Here is a 17627-nt window from a genome sequence, read left to right as displayed (position 1 = left end):
ATACAGTAGTAAATGACATCTATTATCACTCAGAACGCAGATCCTGGAGTCACTGTAAATGGTCCTCATTGCTCAGCAACTGGCAATTGTAAAACAGGTAAGGAATTACTAGGAAAAGAATAGAAGAAAACAAACCCCATAATTTTTTAGTGTCTAAATCCAAACCATGCCTACATTGCAGAGTTTTGTCCAAACAGCTCAGGAAAGGGTATGGCAAAATGCAGAAAAAGGTGGCAAAGATGATCAGTTATGGAATGGCTTCTGCATGAAGATTAATAACATACGCTAAACCTTTTCAAGTTTGGAAAATAGATTGTGGAGAGAAAAAATCAACAGGTTTCTTCTGTTGATTTATAGTATTATAGTAAATAGGGGTATTATCTCTAATAACGTGCTTGAGAGGGCATCCATTGAAGGTGGTGTAAAGATCAATAAAAAGTATTTTCAGTTCTTGGTGAGCTATGAAACTCATTGGGACAAGCAGTTTTTGAGGTGATGATATAAATTGGTTTGGAGACAGTTTAGACTGATTCGTGGCATCCATCAAGGATTGCTAAACACAAAGATGTGATGTAGATTTCAGCTGTGGGTAGCCATAAGTTGTAGACTGCTAGAAGCTGGGTTTATTACTCTGTTTGCCTGGTGCTTAAGGTTTTTTTTCATGAGCGTTTACTGCTGGTCACTACCAAAGATGAGATACATAGATCCTGGGTCTGAATGTGTATAACTTGTTAATGTTTTTATTTTCAAAATCAGAAAGTTTCAATTTGTAGCTTTTTGGTTTTTTAAATACTTTGAGAAAGGAAAGGATTTGGCTTTGAAAGCGAGAAGGAAAAAGGAAATGCGTTTACTTTGCTCTGTGTTCCTTGAAGACTTTACCTCTAGGTGGCAGCAAAGTTTTTCTTTTGTATTGCATCCCAGTATTTCCACTGAAACCAGACTGAAACTTGTCATTAAATGCTGACTAAAAGAAATTAACGTGCATTTTCATGGTGGTCTTGAATTTTAGCACTCATATTGTCTGCAAGGGGGGAAATAAACAAGCCCCAAACCAAAAAGTATTTTGCTTCAATTACCAAAGGCACCATGTTAAGAAAGGAGAAGTTGATGTTGGAGGGGATAATTGCGTTACTGCTATATGGCTTTCCTTGAGTATTGAGTTGGAACAGTTTGACTTCTGACCATGTGATATGACCTGGTAGATGAGGCACAGTATTGAGAATAAAATGTTTGAGTGGGCTGTTCCTAGCAATGCTGCTGCCTGATGTAAATTTAGAGATGATATAAAACGTGCCTCAGTTTCCTAAATATAATAAGAATATCATTAATAGCTATCATTTGCTAAGCATATTGAGATGAATAGATAAAAATATTTATGTAAAGTCTTGCATGCTAAAGTGCGATTGTATGTCTAAGAAAGAGTTGTGGTTGTGTTTTGGTTTTACATTTGAGAAGTGTTTCAGTTCAGAGATTCCATAGGGTACAAAGTGATCGGAGGTTTCTATCTGTAATTGATTAAACAGCAGTGTTAGTTCTTCAAGAAGGTATTTGTAGGGCCAAATTTTTAGAGGTTTTGTGCGTGTAACTGGTATTCAGGCTCTCAGGTCATATTAAATCAGTGGAAAGTTAGGTGTGAAAATACCCCTGTTCTGTGGCCTATAGTTTGTGCCAGCTTCCAGCTCATTAAAACCACCATTTACAATATGGCCTTCTGAACTGTCAGGTTTTGTTTTGAGGAAAAAAATTTTGGTGAGTCAAAATCATGTTCTGTTTTGCAGTTCTGAATGACAGTATTGAATATATATAAATTATTATTACTTTGTGCTGAGAGTTGCATTGTAACTGATGACTTTGTCAAGGTTTGGTCTGCTTACAGTGTTTGTATTGTTGTCTTTTGTGTGTGTTGTGTTTGCTTATAGCCACAATAACAGAATTGATGCAACTCCTGGCATAGGCTCAAACTTGAGGATAACAGCTGTATTATAGGGCTTTTCCTATGCAAATAAACTATACCAGTGTTAAGTTTCTGTGCCAGGACAACTAAAATTGCACTTCAGTGATTGTACCAATCTAACCATATAGCTGTAACTTCTGTTGTAGGCAGGGATTTATCAAACTGTCCTTCTAGTTCTCTTCCTCCTCATTCAGCACTTAAAAATTGGTTTCTTTTTCCTGCTATAAATTCTAGAGAATAAAGGCTGAATAACCTAAATTTAAGGAAAACACTTATTGAAACTTAACTTTTTGAGTTTACTAATATGTGTAGCTAGATCAAGAACTAAACTTTGTTTATCTTTTTATAATTTGATTCTTGACAAAATATGAATCTTGGATATGAGTTGTAAAAAGAACATTTTGGGTCAGATGACTAGATCAATACTTAAGCTGCTGTAAGCTGTACCTGTAAAGAGGGAATGGCATTATGTGAGAATTGTCTGGAAAGCACTTGGAAGTACCTATATCAAGTTCTGCATTGGTTTAGTTGTGCGTGTACTGAAAATTCTTGTGCAATTCTCTTAGTTCCTTGCCTACTACTTAGTGTAGAGGCATGTAAGCAAATACATTGGCTATGGCATGCTTGTGTGTTGGGATGTCCATTTTGGGATTTCGGCAGACCCAAATGACTAAGAAAACCCACCTGTATATAGATTTTGAGCTTTTTCAATTTGATTTTTAACTATTATCTATGTATGGGAAGTCTCCGTGCACACCAAGAATCTCTTAAAATTTCTTAAAAAGTATGTACCCTTTCTACCAATTCATTTTCTCCTTCAAGGTGAATGGTTTTCAGTCTCCCATTCTTTTTTTGACACTCATTTATGTTCTGAATTTGCTGGCTCTCTGTTCATTGCTGTTTAGTTATGGCTCCTTGAGTTCCCATCTGTAGGCCACTTTTTATATTTGCTATCTTTCTAAGTGATAGAAGAGGAAATAAGATACATTTATCCTTCAAAAACCAAGCAGAGCTGCCTTTCATGTTCTGGAGAGCCCTCGCAAGTTCCCATCAGTGCTCTCAAAACACCCCTGGAAACAAAATGTTATCCAGGAGCTACCTATCTGAGTAGTTGTTCGGTTTTCTTTTACTTAATGTATCTAAACATGGTTAAGTAAATATTGACAAATAATTACTGCAATAACAAAGACAACTAACCCCGAAGACATTAAACTAGCCATGTTTTTTGAACTGAGAAGAGTACGTGGTATGTCTGTCTGTAAATGTAACAGTGTCATATTTGTTTAAAGTGTTGAACTCAGAAATACCAAAGTTTTTGTCAGTTGTGCTTATGGGTGCAGAAATAAGCAGTTAAAGTTCATTTTTAAAGCAAGCAATGATTTAAAAATCAAGAAGGCTGCAGTTTCATTAGGATCTTTTAACTTCCTCAGTTTTAAATTAATTTCTGAAGTAGATGTCAATCACCTGTAATAAGAAGTGGCAGGAGAAAGGGTATTAGACTGAGAACTTGGAAGGCAGCGGCTGTGTTTGTTATTTCATAGTAGATGACAGCAGGTACTTCAGGGATGGAGGCAAACACTCCACCACGGGTGCCAACTGTGGAATTTTCACACGTGACTGTGGAAATAGTCCTTAATTTTGGGAAGTCAACTGTGAAAGCATGCTCTGAAATATGAGGATATCCATACAGACTTTGTTCCCCCCCCCATGGGCACAGAGGTGGCTTATCTGCTATTTATATGGGTCATCAGATACTTTACTACAATACAATGCTTGCTTTTTGGGGAGTGGGCTAAGGCAAGTGTCTGTGGGGGGTGTCAAGGAGAGAAAATATGTCTGTTCCTGTGCTGTTCAAGTAGTTATCCTGCCTTTGGTCCTAATATTTTTTTTTTTTTCCCTCCTCTGGAAGTATGATGTATGCTTTGCTTCCTGTTTGAACTGTATTCATTTAAATAGAGGGGAGCATGTAGTTCTTCTGTTAGGAGTTTTCTTATTTACCTTTCTAGTCATTGTAGAACTTGATCTAGGACACATAACTTTAGAGAAGGTTCTTTCTCACTGATTAAATTTTTAGTTTAAGAAATTTGACCATCAGAGAGTATAATTTCAAAATTTAGTGAAAGTGGCCAGGGGATGGTGCTAAGATCCTTTACACAGAAGTACACCTATCTGTATGTGCACAAGTGCTTCTTCCCAGACTTCAATTTGTTCCTGGGTGATTGAATGCAGTCAGAACATAAGCCAGGTCTGCAAGTGAGAATGAGTTAAGATTAAGTGATAAACCTGAATATTCCCTTTGGTCTCCAGACAAGACAGCGTCAGCTGAAATTTCTGGTTAGGCCTCCTCAACTGCGCAGGGCATTCGGATATTTCCTTTTCTTTCCTGGCATGTTTTCTAGGAATCCACAAGGAAAATTCTCAGTTGCTCTGCATTTCCTTTTATGCAACCCACTTGTGTGCATGACTACATTGAGATGTGTAAGCAGGAGCAGTATAAATAATCCTTACACTTACTAATGTTGGTAAGACCTTAGCCAGAGTAATATCTGGCTTGGGGCACTGCATTGTCATGCCATTATAAACAGCTCTGGAGAGGGAAAATGATTAGTAATCTGTACAGTTGTAGTACTTGAACTATTAAATGGGAGAGCAATTGGGTTTGTTTAATCTGGAGAAAACAAAACTGAGGAAAGACATGATAATTATCTTCTAATATGTGAAAGTCTGTTGCAGAGAAAATAGTTTTTTGAAGTCCAGTGGAGGGATAGGAAAGTGAATACTGGATTACAATTTAAGCAAAGGAAATTTAGTTTAGAAATCAGCAAGATTCTTAATGGCAAGGATATTTCAGTCCTGTTATAGATTCTTGGGGTAACTGTGAAATTGTCATTGCAGAAGTTTTTTAGAACAGGATGAACTGGGCATTTGTTTGAAAGGGTTCAAGTCAAGTTGTAGTCAGGAAATAGGCAGGAAAATGTCCTGAGTTCCCTTCTAAGCTCTATTTTCTGTGATTTCTACTCTTTTGCTGATATTTGGCCTATTACAGCACTCTTGATTTCAATAATATGACCTATTTGACAGAAAAATCTATATTAGAATTTTTTTTCCATATGTGATATGATTTCCACTCATGTACCCAAATGTGTCACCACGGTCTTATTTCCTGAACACCAAGTTTAAACCTACTTTCTGGTGGTGGGGAAAAGAAGCATGGTTGGAAGAGCTGGAGGCAGAAGCTGTGTTCCTAATTACTGGAATTCTGTTATGTGCCTTGCTTTTCTTGGGACATGTCTTCACTGGGAAATGTGATAATCTTTTAAACATAAAATAATTTAAAGACTCACTTTTAATAGATAATTGACGAGATGCAGGGAAAGGTAAGGTTATGTTGTGGGTCAGCTGCCCTAGGACAAGGATTTGCCTGGGACTGGTTGATCAACAGCACCATGCAGCTGACTGTTTTCTGAAATGAACAGTTGCTTCTTGTTAGTTCCCTTCCCTTTGCCCCTTGAAACAAGGAGGGATCTCCAGCACCTTGTTAGGTCACCTAATGTCCTTAAGAAGAGTAGTAGTATGGCCTTTTAAAATACTAAACACACTGCAATGTTAATTCTGTCCAGGAGAGGGTAGTGCTGGCACTTAAATGTTTCTGCTGATGCTTAACTGCTAGTGTTTTTATATAATATATTATTTTACAAATCTGTGTGAGATCATCAGTTCACTTGGTTTAAAGCTGCACTGCCATTTGTTGAGTAAGATTCTTGGTAACGGGTTTTATTCTGTACAGGTTGTGGGCAGGTAGGCATGTATGTGTTTGGGTATTTCTAAGTATGCAGTCTTTAAAGGTATATGGAACTGTGCTCATACCTACACGCACCTTTTAACATGAAAACGCCTTTAGTATCAATATTGTCTGTTCAAAAGTTTTGAATATATTTTTCCCACATTAGTTTATATATATGTTGAAGAAGCATCTGGGGTAACCAGGTTGGGCCCAAATGTGTTCTGCATGAACGGAAAAGAACCCTCTGCTTTTACCATTACGGCTTTTTTTCTGTTTGGGAGCAGGCTGTTTTCCTTTGTGAAGAATGTGTTTACAGGTGTGTTAATCAGAATCCTATTTAAAAAAAAAAGAATTTTTTATATAATATTTCTTAAAAACCCTCTACTTTTTGTCCAGCCAAGATTGGTGTTTCTATGGGATAAAATATGATGTATAATGGCTTGAGTATGAGACAATCAAGGGTAAAGAATTCTAAATTCTAATAATGATTGAAGCTGCCTTGCTGTGATTTTGCACAAGTCAATTTCTCTTCTAACAGAGGAGTAATTTGTTCTTACTACCCCAGAAGGATGTTAATGTGACTGATGAATGTTTGTTGTATATTTGGAGTGCTTTGTGATGTAGTTGCATGCTAGATTGTATCCCTTCAGACAATAGGGCTGGCATCTAAGGTGATGGGACCAGGGCTTTGTCAGTGATTACAGTATAGAGTGCTCATCCTTTTTGCTTGCCCCTTCAGTTATGCTGATGTAGCTCTTTTGTAGAGCTGTGCTGTGTAATGGATCCTGGGGTTTTTCACAGAGATTTGTGGAGCGTGTTGTTTTGGTTTTGTTTTTAAAATCCATGTTAGTTTCTTGACCTGGTTCACAGTGCTGCCTTCCTGGACAGTGATGCATAACTGAAAGGGCAGTATTTTGTAATATGGGATGTGATAAGGGTAAGGGGGGTGTGTGTGTGCTTCTTTTGCCCATCCATATATGAGACCCTGTGATATCAGGCCACTGCTTGGCAAGTGGAAATTCATTGATTAAAACAGGTCTTTTGTCTTGTACTCAAAATCTGTTTCCCAATAGTACTGTGCTTAGTGGTCAGAGGAGAATCGTGTTCAGTTGGCAGCTCTGATATTTGAGGCTTTCTGGGTGCCCACAGTGTAGTGGGTCGTTGGGTGATGTGCTAGCAGGGAGAATTCAGCTACATTTTTGGGGTCAATTATTGCAGGTTTGTGAAAACACTTCATGCTTCTTAAATTTTTAAGGTTGGTCGTTTGGGGTTTTTTTTGAGCAATTTCCCACTTACAGTACTTGGTGTTAATTTTAAAACATCTTTCTGCACCCACTTGTGCTGTACTTGAACCATAAGATCTTTTTCTCTTCTGTTTCTTGGTAACATAATGTTTTGGTAGTTTTTGCTTAAGCCTGGAGATTAGGCAGTTGTCAGTTTTTGTTTTGCCTGTCTCAATATCTGTTTCCTAGGGACAAAGTCATCCTGCAGATGGTTACTCCATTTCCATCATCTAATCCTGCAGCATTTGTTCAATCTTAATCAGAAAGTAGTACTGTTACAACTCTGTTTCTGATACTTTTTTCTGTGGTGTGAGGCGCATGCCTTGTTAAGCCTTGTGTGAAATGTTTACATACAGATCTTTTTTCTTATTACAGCCTTACATTCTGTCCTCAGACACCATATTATATACTGTGCTTTGGATCAGGAAGATTATCTGACTGCTCCTGTAATTTTTGTCAATTCTATTTTTTAGTTACCTACTTGAGATTTTTAAGTGACTTGAAATACTACCTCTGGACACTTTGTTCTTAGAATACCATTATTACTTCCTATTCTCTTCTTTTTCCTTTTCTTCCTTTTCCCTCCCTCCCCTTGTCCATCATCCCTGTAGGGACAAAATCTACAAATATTTCTTCTGAAATATTTAATCGCATAAAAAGAACGGCTTAAAAATGCTGAGCACCCAACTGTTCACGCTGCCCTTGTTTGTGTTCCTTTGCTCACTTACTGAAATAACACTGAAAAGATGAAGGAAAGTGGACTGATAACTTCTGCTGTTTTTAATCAGTTTATTCTCCCTTTCTTTTCCTGGGGTCTTAACATCCAGGGGAAAGGGTAGATTTTTAGACTTGAGTGATGCTTGCTAAGAGTTTTGGAAAAGAGAAGGGTTGATATTATGATCTGCTGAAAACTGCTTTTATGCTCCCTTTCACAGTTTAATCCTTCTGATATGTTCAACTTTGTGACCGTATTTCCCTTTAACATTTAGTTCAATCGTTACATACCTGTCAGATTTTAGGCTTTGGGGCAAATGCTGAAAACAAAAGTATCTCAGTCTCCAAATTAAACATAAATACTTACCATTTATGGAATACTTGAAATTCCTAGAAAAGTTGCCTGCCTTGGTTGAATTTTAATATGATTATGCTTGATGCTTTTGTTCAGAGTGCTTAAATCAATTTGCAGACAGCTCATTTAATTTTCTCCTTGCTCTGCCCTTTTCTCTTTGTCTGCCAAGGAAGTAGGTGAATATTCCCACTCAGCGAAATGGAAATAACGTGAAATATGAACTGGTGATCTGAACAACCTCAGGTTAATTTGTAAATAGGTAATTTGCTTATTAAGCTACACTTTCTCTTAGTTGTAATTTTATCATAAAATAACAAACTTATTTCTGTTCAAACAACTAAGTAAGTTTCAGCCCTCACCAAATACATCCAGGTGTTTATTTTCTGTGCTGTGTGCTTTGAAATAGATCTTGGGAATTGGAACAGAATGAGCAGCGTTTATTCTGCAAACCTTGTTTTTAGTCAGAATAGTTATTTGATTTTTCATCTGTTGAAATGAATGACAAAAATTCCACTGTGAAGTCAGTTAAGGTCTACACATAGATTGTTTCATCAACAGAGGAATATAAGCATCCCTTAATCAAGGTGTGCTTTTAAGAAACATAGCAAGTTCATTTACAGGCAGTGATGATGCTTCTTATTTAGAAGTTAATGGTCATGAGCATTTCCTTTGTCTTTTGTTAATTGGACAGTTACTGGTAAACCATAATAGCTTCGGAATTGTCAAAAGGACTAAGTGTTCTTATTGCTATGCCCTGATTTGTGCTTTTCTTTTACAAGATGTTGTAATAGATGGCCAGGTGGTTAATGATTAACACTTTTTTGTGTATTTTGGAAGGCAGGTATAAAATGAAATGTTTTTTTTTTTTTTTCTACAAGATTTTAAAGGCCAACTGAAGAAAATATTAGTGCTTCTGGAGGACAACTGTTAATCCTTTAGTTTTTGGAGACTCTAGTGTCTGCTAGTACACTGGTAAGCGTGTACTTCAGATACAGTTATTCAGTACCATGTTTGTAATGTGTCCCTGCAAATATCTTGGGTATGGATCAGCAGGATATGCAGTAGAAGTGCAGAGAATGTGTTTTGAATGGACTGCTTTTTAATTTTGAATGAGCCCTGCAGTTAAGAATGTGTGACCTCCTTGTTTGTATAATTAGCACACTGTAAAATTCTCATAGTCTTGACTTGCCTGAGTGCTGGCTGCTGTCTTGATCAGTAACTTTTGCTGAAGCTGGTGGAAGCCAAAGTTTGCTTTGCAGGATAAGACTGTGTACTTGTTCAGACCCAGATATTAGTCAGATCTCACTTTTGCAGTCAGTGGAGATAAACTTGAGACAAAACAAGTGGGAAGGACCTCTTATGAAGCCCAGTAACTTCAGGAGATGTTGTATCAGAATGAAATTAAGCTAGGCTTGTGCAGGCCCACATTTTGTCTTTTTAAAATTGCCACTGCTCAACTGTAATATATTCGTTACATCCGTTTCTATCACATATCTTGTAAGTTAATATTTTTTCTTTCCACTGTTGTTTTTACTGAGAAAAGTGCATGTGTGTGGTGGGCTTTGCTTCTCAATAGAAACTGTTCCTTCTAAAATCAGTTATTACTTACAGTTGTAATCATTTAGATTCCTGTCCATCAAAGGGACTTAAAATGATAAAAGTACCCTTGTTATATGAAAGCATGGTCCAAAGTCCTTTGCTGAATCAGTTGCTAAGTTATACTGCAGAAATGTATGTTTGTTTGTTTTCTAGATAATGTAAACAGAATAAAGATATGCATTAAGAGGGACTTTCTGCTTACTTGCAAACTTTCTTGTTGATAAGGAGGTTGATTTTTTTTGTTGTTTTAAATAATCCCCCCCAAGCATAAGTTACATAGGCAGTTAACTTTTTAGAATAAGAAGCAGCTGTTCCAATTTACATTTGCAATTTACAGCTTTGAAAAAGAGACATTTGAAAGTGCGTTTCAGGTCTCTTAGGCTGATTTCTCTGTGAAGTTGGTCCACTACTAGCAGTGTTTTCTGGGATGTTAGGATTGACTGGCACATGTGTGAAGGGCAGAATAGCTTATATTTCTGTCCTTTCCTTGAGCACTAATACTGTATCCATCATTGAAATACCTTAACCTGTTTTGTCCATTCTGTATGGTACTCCTATTTACTGTAGTTTTAGAGGTGTACATGTTTGGAGAGTTGGTCTAGTACTGTTTCTTAATGCTTCTGTCAAGCTTTCTCTGCCTGTTATATGAAAAACATGGTGTGCCATAGTTTGCTGATCTTGATTCTTTTTCAGCATACCTGTGTGATGTATATGGTATATTGAACCAATGGATGGGAGCTTAGATGAAATTTGAATATTATGTGTGAATCCATTCTTCTGAGTTATCCTTTAGGAATGTAAGTGTTGCTGTGTATTGTTTTACAGTGTACCTAAATGATAGCAGTTTTCCTGTTGTATTGGAAAAAAATGCTTGCCTTGTTTGGGGAGTATAATTTTGTGATACAAGCTTCTGAACTCTCTTCGCCTACAAGAAAGATTTACAGGAAGGTTTAAAAAGAGTTTTAACGAAACATTTTAAAGGAAGATGGGGAGGAAAAGTGGTGGTTGTGCTCTGGAACATATCATGTATGCATCATAAATTTGTAATGAGATACAATACATAATATTTTGAGTGTTTGTATATGATGTACTGATAATTATTTGAAATGAGAAGGCTAGGAGGAGTTGGGAAATGGCAGGGAAGATAATGACTTATCTGAAGTTAGCAGGCAACATTATAGCATAATTCAAATTCTACTGTACATGCAAAAAAAAAATACAAATCACACATAACGAACAAAAATATTCTGCAAGCAATGATAAAAATAATCAATTATTTACTGGGTTTGTAATGTTAAAATATTTTACCAGGGTAAGTTGCAGTCAAAAGTAATGTGAGTTATTTTGAAAATGGAAATACACAAAGATGCATTTATACAAGTGCAAGACTAAATATTTTACATAACTGTATTTCAATGAGAAGATATACAGTAAGTGCACACTTGATAACACTAAGCAGGCAAAACTTAACGTTAGTTCCATATACTGTTGTATAGTTCATGCACAGATCTCTCCCAGAGTAAAGGGGCTGTTCCAAATAATTCTTGCTGGGATGAAAAACAGGGTGGGTTGCTGGTAAGGGTGTCAGCATGGATGGGGGTCAGTTATAGACATTACTTACTGTAATTTGTGATTGCCGTGGGAGAGGAGTGGCTGTTGGTGTGATAGTAATACTGCTGGTGATTTTATTGGTGGGCTTACTGGGTAGGCCATTGGCTAGTGCTGGAGTTCTGTTGTCTTGCACTGGATTACAAGGGCTGATGGGCTTGGAATTGGTGAGAGTTTGGACGTAAGGACTTCCTAAATGGATGTGGATTTTGTTATCCTCAGTAGTTATTACACTTGATCCTGTACTGTTAGATCTCTGAAACTGCCATGATGACTGCCTGTCTGGGGATACTCTAAAAACGGCGTGCTTGGCTCCCATTTCCAAAGGCTCTGGGGAGAGTATTTGTTCCTGAGAACTTGAGCCTGGTAAAGCCAAAGGAGACATTGTTCTTTCAGGAGTTAAAGAACCACATGATTCAGGAGTTTGAGATCTTGCAAAAGTAGCCATAGTAATAGGAGAAATTACTTGCTCTGGGCTCATGTAACCTTCTGCTGCTTTTGATTTTACAGGTGTTAAGGAGGCATTTTGAATAATGGTTATTCTTTGCTTTGGAGTGCCACAGTTGGGTATAACTGCTGTGCTTGTGTAGGAGTGAGGACTTTCAGTGGTAGGACTAGTTATTTCAAGCGTTGCTGTGTTCTGTCCGTGGTCTGGAGTTACTTTTATGTGAAGAGGTTGGCCAGGTGTATGGCTTAGCACTAGGTCTCCAGCCTGTGCGCAGTTTCCATTTTGCTTTGTATGAATTTTTCCGTTTTGAGGATGGCTTTCTTTGGACTTCATCCAAGGGATCCATAATTTTTTGTTCACGGCATTTGCAATGGTTGAGTTGCTTTTGAAAGACACTGTTTGTTCCTCCTCGTTGTTGTCTCTGTCCTCGTTATCACTGTCTTCATACAGCTGCCCATTTATGACTGTTCGCTCTAAAGGCATGAGGGTTTTGTAATCAGGGGGTTCATTGTCTGCTGGATCTGTCTGGACTTCTTTAGAAAAAACTTGCAAATCAGAAATTCTTCTTCCATTGAGACCAGGCCTGAAGTTCTTGCTGAACCGTCTGTACCTCTCCAATTCTTTCGTGAGGCTTTCCATTTCTCTTGCTAATTCCCTGTTCTTGTTTTCTTGCTGGAGGAGTTTCTTCTGTAAGACTGTATGATCACCTCGAAGGTGACAGATTAGGTCTTCTGTTGCCATGTATTCATGAATTTTCTCTTTGAGTGCATCTACTTCTCTGGAAAGATGACTTGATTTAGCTTCCTCTTCTTTGAGCTTCTTAAGAAGACGCTGCTCTTGATTGGACTCTGCCTTTTCTGTTAATTTATACCTAGCCACTTCCATTTTCACAGCTTCCAGCTCCTCTGATAGGATCTTGGCTCTGTCCCGTTCATTGACATATCTTCGTTCTAGAGACTCAAATTCATCTTCAGTTTTCATAAGATCATCTTCTATTGCCTTCATTTCTTTCAGCTTCTGCTTAAGCCTCTCAACTTCTTGAGTAAGCTCTTTGATTTTGTTGTTCTCCTGCTGCAAGGAGGTGCTGGATTTAGTACTCTCCTTAAGTTTATTTTTAAGAAACTCTTTTTCAACAGCTTCCAGTGACTGAAGTCTTTTTCTTAGAATATTCACTTTGGAAACAAGATCACTTCCTTTCTCCTCTTCTGCTTTGAGTTTGTTTTTCAGTTCATCTCTTTCTTTTGTAACACTGGACATTTTTTCCTCTGCATCAGATTTTGATTTCAGTGCCTTTTTACTTTCCTCAATTAGTTTTTCTGTAACGGACATCACTTTATTTTGTTCCACCTGAAGCTGAGAAGTTGCAGTTTGCAGCTTTTCTTCTGTTTGCTTTATTTTCTCACCCATAGTTTTTCTTTCATCCACAAGCATCACTGTTAGACTCTTCAGCTTTGTTAAATCTTCTTTAAGCGTAAACTCAGTTTTTTCTAACTTACTTTCAATTGCTTCAAGCTCACCAATTCTAGCTTTTAAACCATCCAGCTCATGGGATAACTGCTTTGTTAACATTTTTTCTCTTTCTAGGTTGCATTTCAGGGAGTAGCATTCCTGTTTGCTCTTGTTGAAAGCATCTTCTAATTTCTCCAGCTCCATAATTCTTTTGCTGAGTTTGTCAACTTCCCCTTTAAGATTCTTGCTCTGTGATGCTTCTTTTTCTAACTTTCTATTAAGTTCTCTGCACTGATCTTCCATTTTTATGAGCTCTTCATCTTTTCCTTCCATCTCCAGCAGTCGTTTCCGTAGTTCTTCTACTTCGGTCATAAGTGTGGAGTTCCCACACTCTCCCTTATTTATCTTATCCCTTAGGTCTTGCAGTTCTTCTTCTGCTTTTCGTAAAGATTTATTGGTCTCTTCCAGCTCATCAATTTGTCGGCTGAGAGCAGTTAACTTTAATCGGAGCTGACGATTCTGACTGTCTTCATTGGTTAGTTTGGCCATCATTGCTTCTTGGTCTTGGGAAATCTTACTGCTTTGGGCTTGAAGTTCGGCCTCCAGCCTGCTGGCTCTCTGTTCTTCTTCTTGAACTTTTGCTTCAGCAAAAGCCAGCTTTTCATGTGCTTGTTCTGCAGAAGTGCTTAATTCTTGAATTTTTTGACTTTGTTGATTCAACTGCTCAGTGAGTCTTTGCTGTTCATCCACCACCATTAACGCAAAGGATTTCAGTTTAGTCAGTTCTTCTTTCAGTTTAGCTATTTTCTTGTTGCTTTCCTTCTCTTTTTTTGCCTGATATGCTGTTTCTTGTTCAAGAAGCTTTTTCAATCTGTGGGAGGAAATAGTATTTTATTTTGCAGCCATTTTAGTGGGCATTTAAAGACGCACATGAAATATCATGACATCTCTGCCAGATGTGCATGAATATCCACTCGTAACTACAAGCAGACCTCTCCTGCTAGTGTCACGGGGCCCACAAGCTTCGCTTTCTACCCAGAAGTTCTTTTGTAATGGACATTTCAATATGATCATTTAGGCTTAACAACTTCAGTAGTTATGCATCTTTGCATCTACGTTTTCAGGTTTTTGCAGGTATCAGTGCAACACAACTTTTTGCTCTTCTGCACTGGAACGGCTGTTTGCTGAGGCTAGCTATGTGCATGCAGGTGGTTTTTGTTGGGTTTTGTTGGGTGTGGGGTTTTTTGGGTTTGGGTTTTGGTTTTTTTTGGGTTTTTTTTTTTTTTTTTTTAAGAAATGTGATTGTCATAGTGGTTGAGAAATTAAATCAGTGCAGCCCTCAAGGGCAGGTATAATTTACAGCATCATAAACCTCCTAAAACCTTTAAGTAATTTATAAACCATCCTGATGTTTTATGATTAAACCTCATGGATGTTAAAGTATGTGTAGGAAAGGTAGCCACACTAGGCAGTTAGGCTGCCTAATGTAAATTTTTTAAGCAGCACATCAGAGCAAAACTAAACATTGTAGGTAAGCCAATCCTCAGTGAAAATGCAGGCCTTGTGACCTTGTCTCGTACACACACAAAAAAATGTAGTCAGCAGATAAACAGGTATTCAGGTTGTGCCTTTTGAACTTTAGAAAACACAAACATCTTGCTGTCTGTTAGACTTGGATTCGGTCTTATATCCAAAACTTGCAGATATATCTAAGTGCAACCCTGCTTTTACGTGATTCTTGAAAGTTTTCATAATGGTTTTCCAAAATTAGTTTTACAAGTTTATGTTGGTACTCAGTCTTTACTGAGTTAGAGTAAAGTTAGAGACTTAGGATATGGTTGTGCCTTTATTTATGTAAGATCCTAAGAAACCTCCAAATACCTCAAATAATTACGTTCTTTTGTAGATTTTTCTTTGTCAGGGAGATGTTTGTGGAGTTGGTCTGAGGTGTGATTAGGTTTGGCCAGCACATTTGCCTCCCTTCAATTAGATTTTTCCCACAGCCAACCTATAACTATGTCTCGTATTAGAAGTTTGAAAAGCCTTGATTGAAGTAATAAAGTATTAGAAATTTTTATGTTTCACTGTTCATATGTATGATACGTATCCACTTGTATACTTTATGTGAGGGAAATGAATTGCGTATCAGGACTGTACTCGTTTGCACAAAATGACTGCTTCAGCGCTCATTAGCTGAGGCCCCTTGTTATTTTTAGTTTCTTTCCCCCTCCTGAAATATTACGATGACTCTCTAGAAATCACCGCTGAAACATAAGATTCCCGTTGCACGTTTGTCTCTGGTCAGTATTGTGATGCCCCTGTCCGAGTGGTGAGTCTTTACAGCTTCCCACTGACAAGCTCCTGTTGCAGCAATCATTTTAGTTTTGGAAGAACTTAGATAACAGCCTCCTTTGCACAGCTCTTTATTAGCTGTTGACTGACTGCAGGCATATATTTCTGGCTATTTAATAGGCTGCCTCAGCAACTTCCCCTTTGGCAGCATTGTAGTTTTTCTGCACTGAGAGAGGGAGTCCCTGCCATTCTACAGCTGTCTGTCAGACTTGTCTGATTTAATGGTGATATTGTAAGAAATTTCATAGTCATAGACTTATATACAACACCTCCGCTATGCTCACTGTTTTTATTTTAGTGCCTAAGTTGCACTAAATTGGATGTAATGAAATGCTTTATATGAAAATTAACGGAATGGGAAGCAGCAATAAACTTTGATATCAAAGTTGATATCGAAGACTTAAAGCAGCCCCAAATTCTTTACAACAGTCAATTAATATAATGGGAAAAACAGACACGAAAAGGTGTGAGTGCAGAGGGAGAGGTTTGTGAAATGTGCTTGAAGGAGCACTGCTGGTTGACAGAACAAATAAATGGGGAGAAGACTGCTCCATCTTCAAAGGCAGCTTTTTACTGTGGTGTTGGTGTATAAACTTTTGTCTACTTTTCAGTGCTACTTTCAGTTTGAGTTCTTTAGTGTAAAAATCTCTATTCCCTTCCCAGCTGTTTCTCTGAATGCTTTAGTAGTCAAGTTCAATTGATGATTTACCGTTGCCATAGATATAAAACCATAACAGAAACATAACTAACAATTTCATTTGGAATGAACTCAATTTTTGTGTGTGCATGAAGTTAAGACATCCTATATTAATACTGGGCTTATTAGCGTTTGTTTTATTTTAGCTTGCTTCACTATAATTTATTTTTGTAAGGTAAATTTAGCTGAGGTGATAAATACCTAAATTAATCAGTGTTTTACCCAACACTTCTGTATTAACTACTTGATATCTCTCTTGCCAGATGAAACTGCAGCGTTCCAGTGACCGATGGCCCTTAAATTGCTTTAGAAAGAAAACTTAGACCAAATAGTAACCAAGAATTTTAATTTTCCTAGGGATGCCCTATTATTTTTTATGATGCAAATAAGATAATTATGTAAAAATAATAAATAAAATTAGTTGACAAATGTTTGAGTGAATAATCCCAAGAGTCCTTCCAGTGATCATCAGTTTATGTACAATTTGTCGTTGCGGGTTTTTTTCCTGTCATCTTTTTCTCTTTTTTCTTCCGTGACTTCATTTCTCAAGCTCTCTGGAATGCTTAAGACTTGCTTCAGCAAAACACTTGAGGTTCCAGCCCAAACTGAGTGCTTGAGTGAGATAGTCTAACTCAATCTTTGATCAAGTCTGTTGCAAGGGTTATTTGAAGGGAAGTGCCTAAATTATTGGTATCTGACCTGGATCACTGTATAAACTGAGAAGGATTTTCAAGAGATTCTGTTTCTTTGGTCATGCCAAAAGACTTTAGGGTATTTAAAAATGTTTTTTCATTCAAAAGATAAAATGCAGTTTTAAGATTCAAACAGAAATACAATCAAGTATTTCTAACCACCAGGATCTAATTCTTTTTGAAAAAATACTTTTATAAAATCACTCCGTTGAAGTTAAGTTACAGAGCATAGTGCAGAAGCTGAGTTAAAGGATTTTAATGTATTTTTAAAAATAAAAAAAAAAGAATGGTGTATTTTTTGATATTGTGGAGTTAAATAAGTTTTTGCACTTGTTTTTGATACATGAATAAGCATACAGTTATTCCTATGCAGAAATCTTCATGTATTCCTATAAGAAAATGTCCTCAACAGCGCTGAATAGAGAATGATTTCTTGGACAGAGTTGAGATTGATGTTGTAAGTAGTCAACTGGGAGTCCGTTAATATCTGTAGAAGAATTTTTCCTTGCCTGCTGAATTCCCATTTCATGGTTCAGTAGGTCATAGCAACTGTCTCTGCATGCATGCACTTTGGAGTGGAAGAGGACCCTAAAATGTTTAGGGTTTTTTGGTTTGTTTTGTGGTTTTCTCTCTCTTTTTTTTTTTTTTAAATCACTTGGTTTTGGTCAGCTTTTTTGGGGAACCTGACTTCT

At 37.3% G+C, this 17627-nt stretch overlaps 2 protein-coding genes across 10 annotated transcripts in view; one reads left to right on the top strand and one right to left on the bottom strand.

Annotated features, from left to right (window-relative positions):
* The window catches only part of CMSS1 (cms1 ribosomal small subunit homolog), a 243920-nt gene that overhangs the window by 7833 nt on the left and 218460 nt on the right, over positions 1-17627 (top strand). The window lies entirely within an intron of this gene.
* FILIP1L (filamin A interacting protein 1 like) overlaps positions 1-17627 on the bottom strand; it is a 208020-nt gene that overhangs the window by 4275 nt on the left and 186118 nt on the right. For all 7 annotated transcript variants that reach the window (XM_075766369.1, XM_075766354.1, XM_075766360.1 and 4 more), the window contains one exon: positions 11311-14065. In XM_075766369.1, the coding sequence (XP_075622484.1) occupies positions 11311-14065 (2755 nt within the window). The remainder of the gene's footprint in view (positions 1-11310; positions 14066-17627) is intronic.

The sequence above is a fragment of the Balearica regulorum genome, chromosome 1 (assembly GCF_011004875.1).
Source record: "Balearica regulorum gibbericeps isolate bBalReg1 chromosome 1, bBalReg1.pri, whole genome shotgun sequence".
Lineage (NCBI taxonomy): Eukaryota > Metazoa > Chordata > Aves > Gruiformes > Gruidae > Balearica > Balearica regulorum.
Note: the sequence above shows the minus strand (reverse complement) of the source record. Positions and strands in the feature narration are given on the sequence as shown.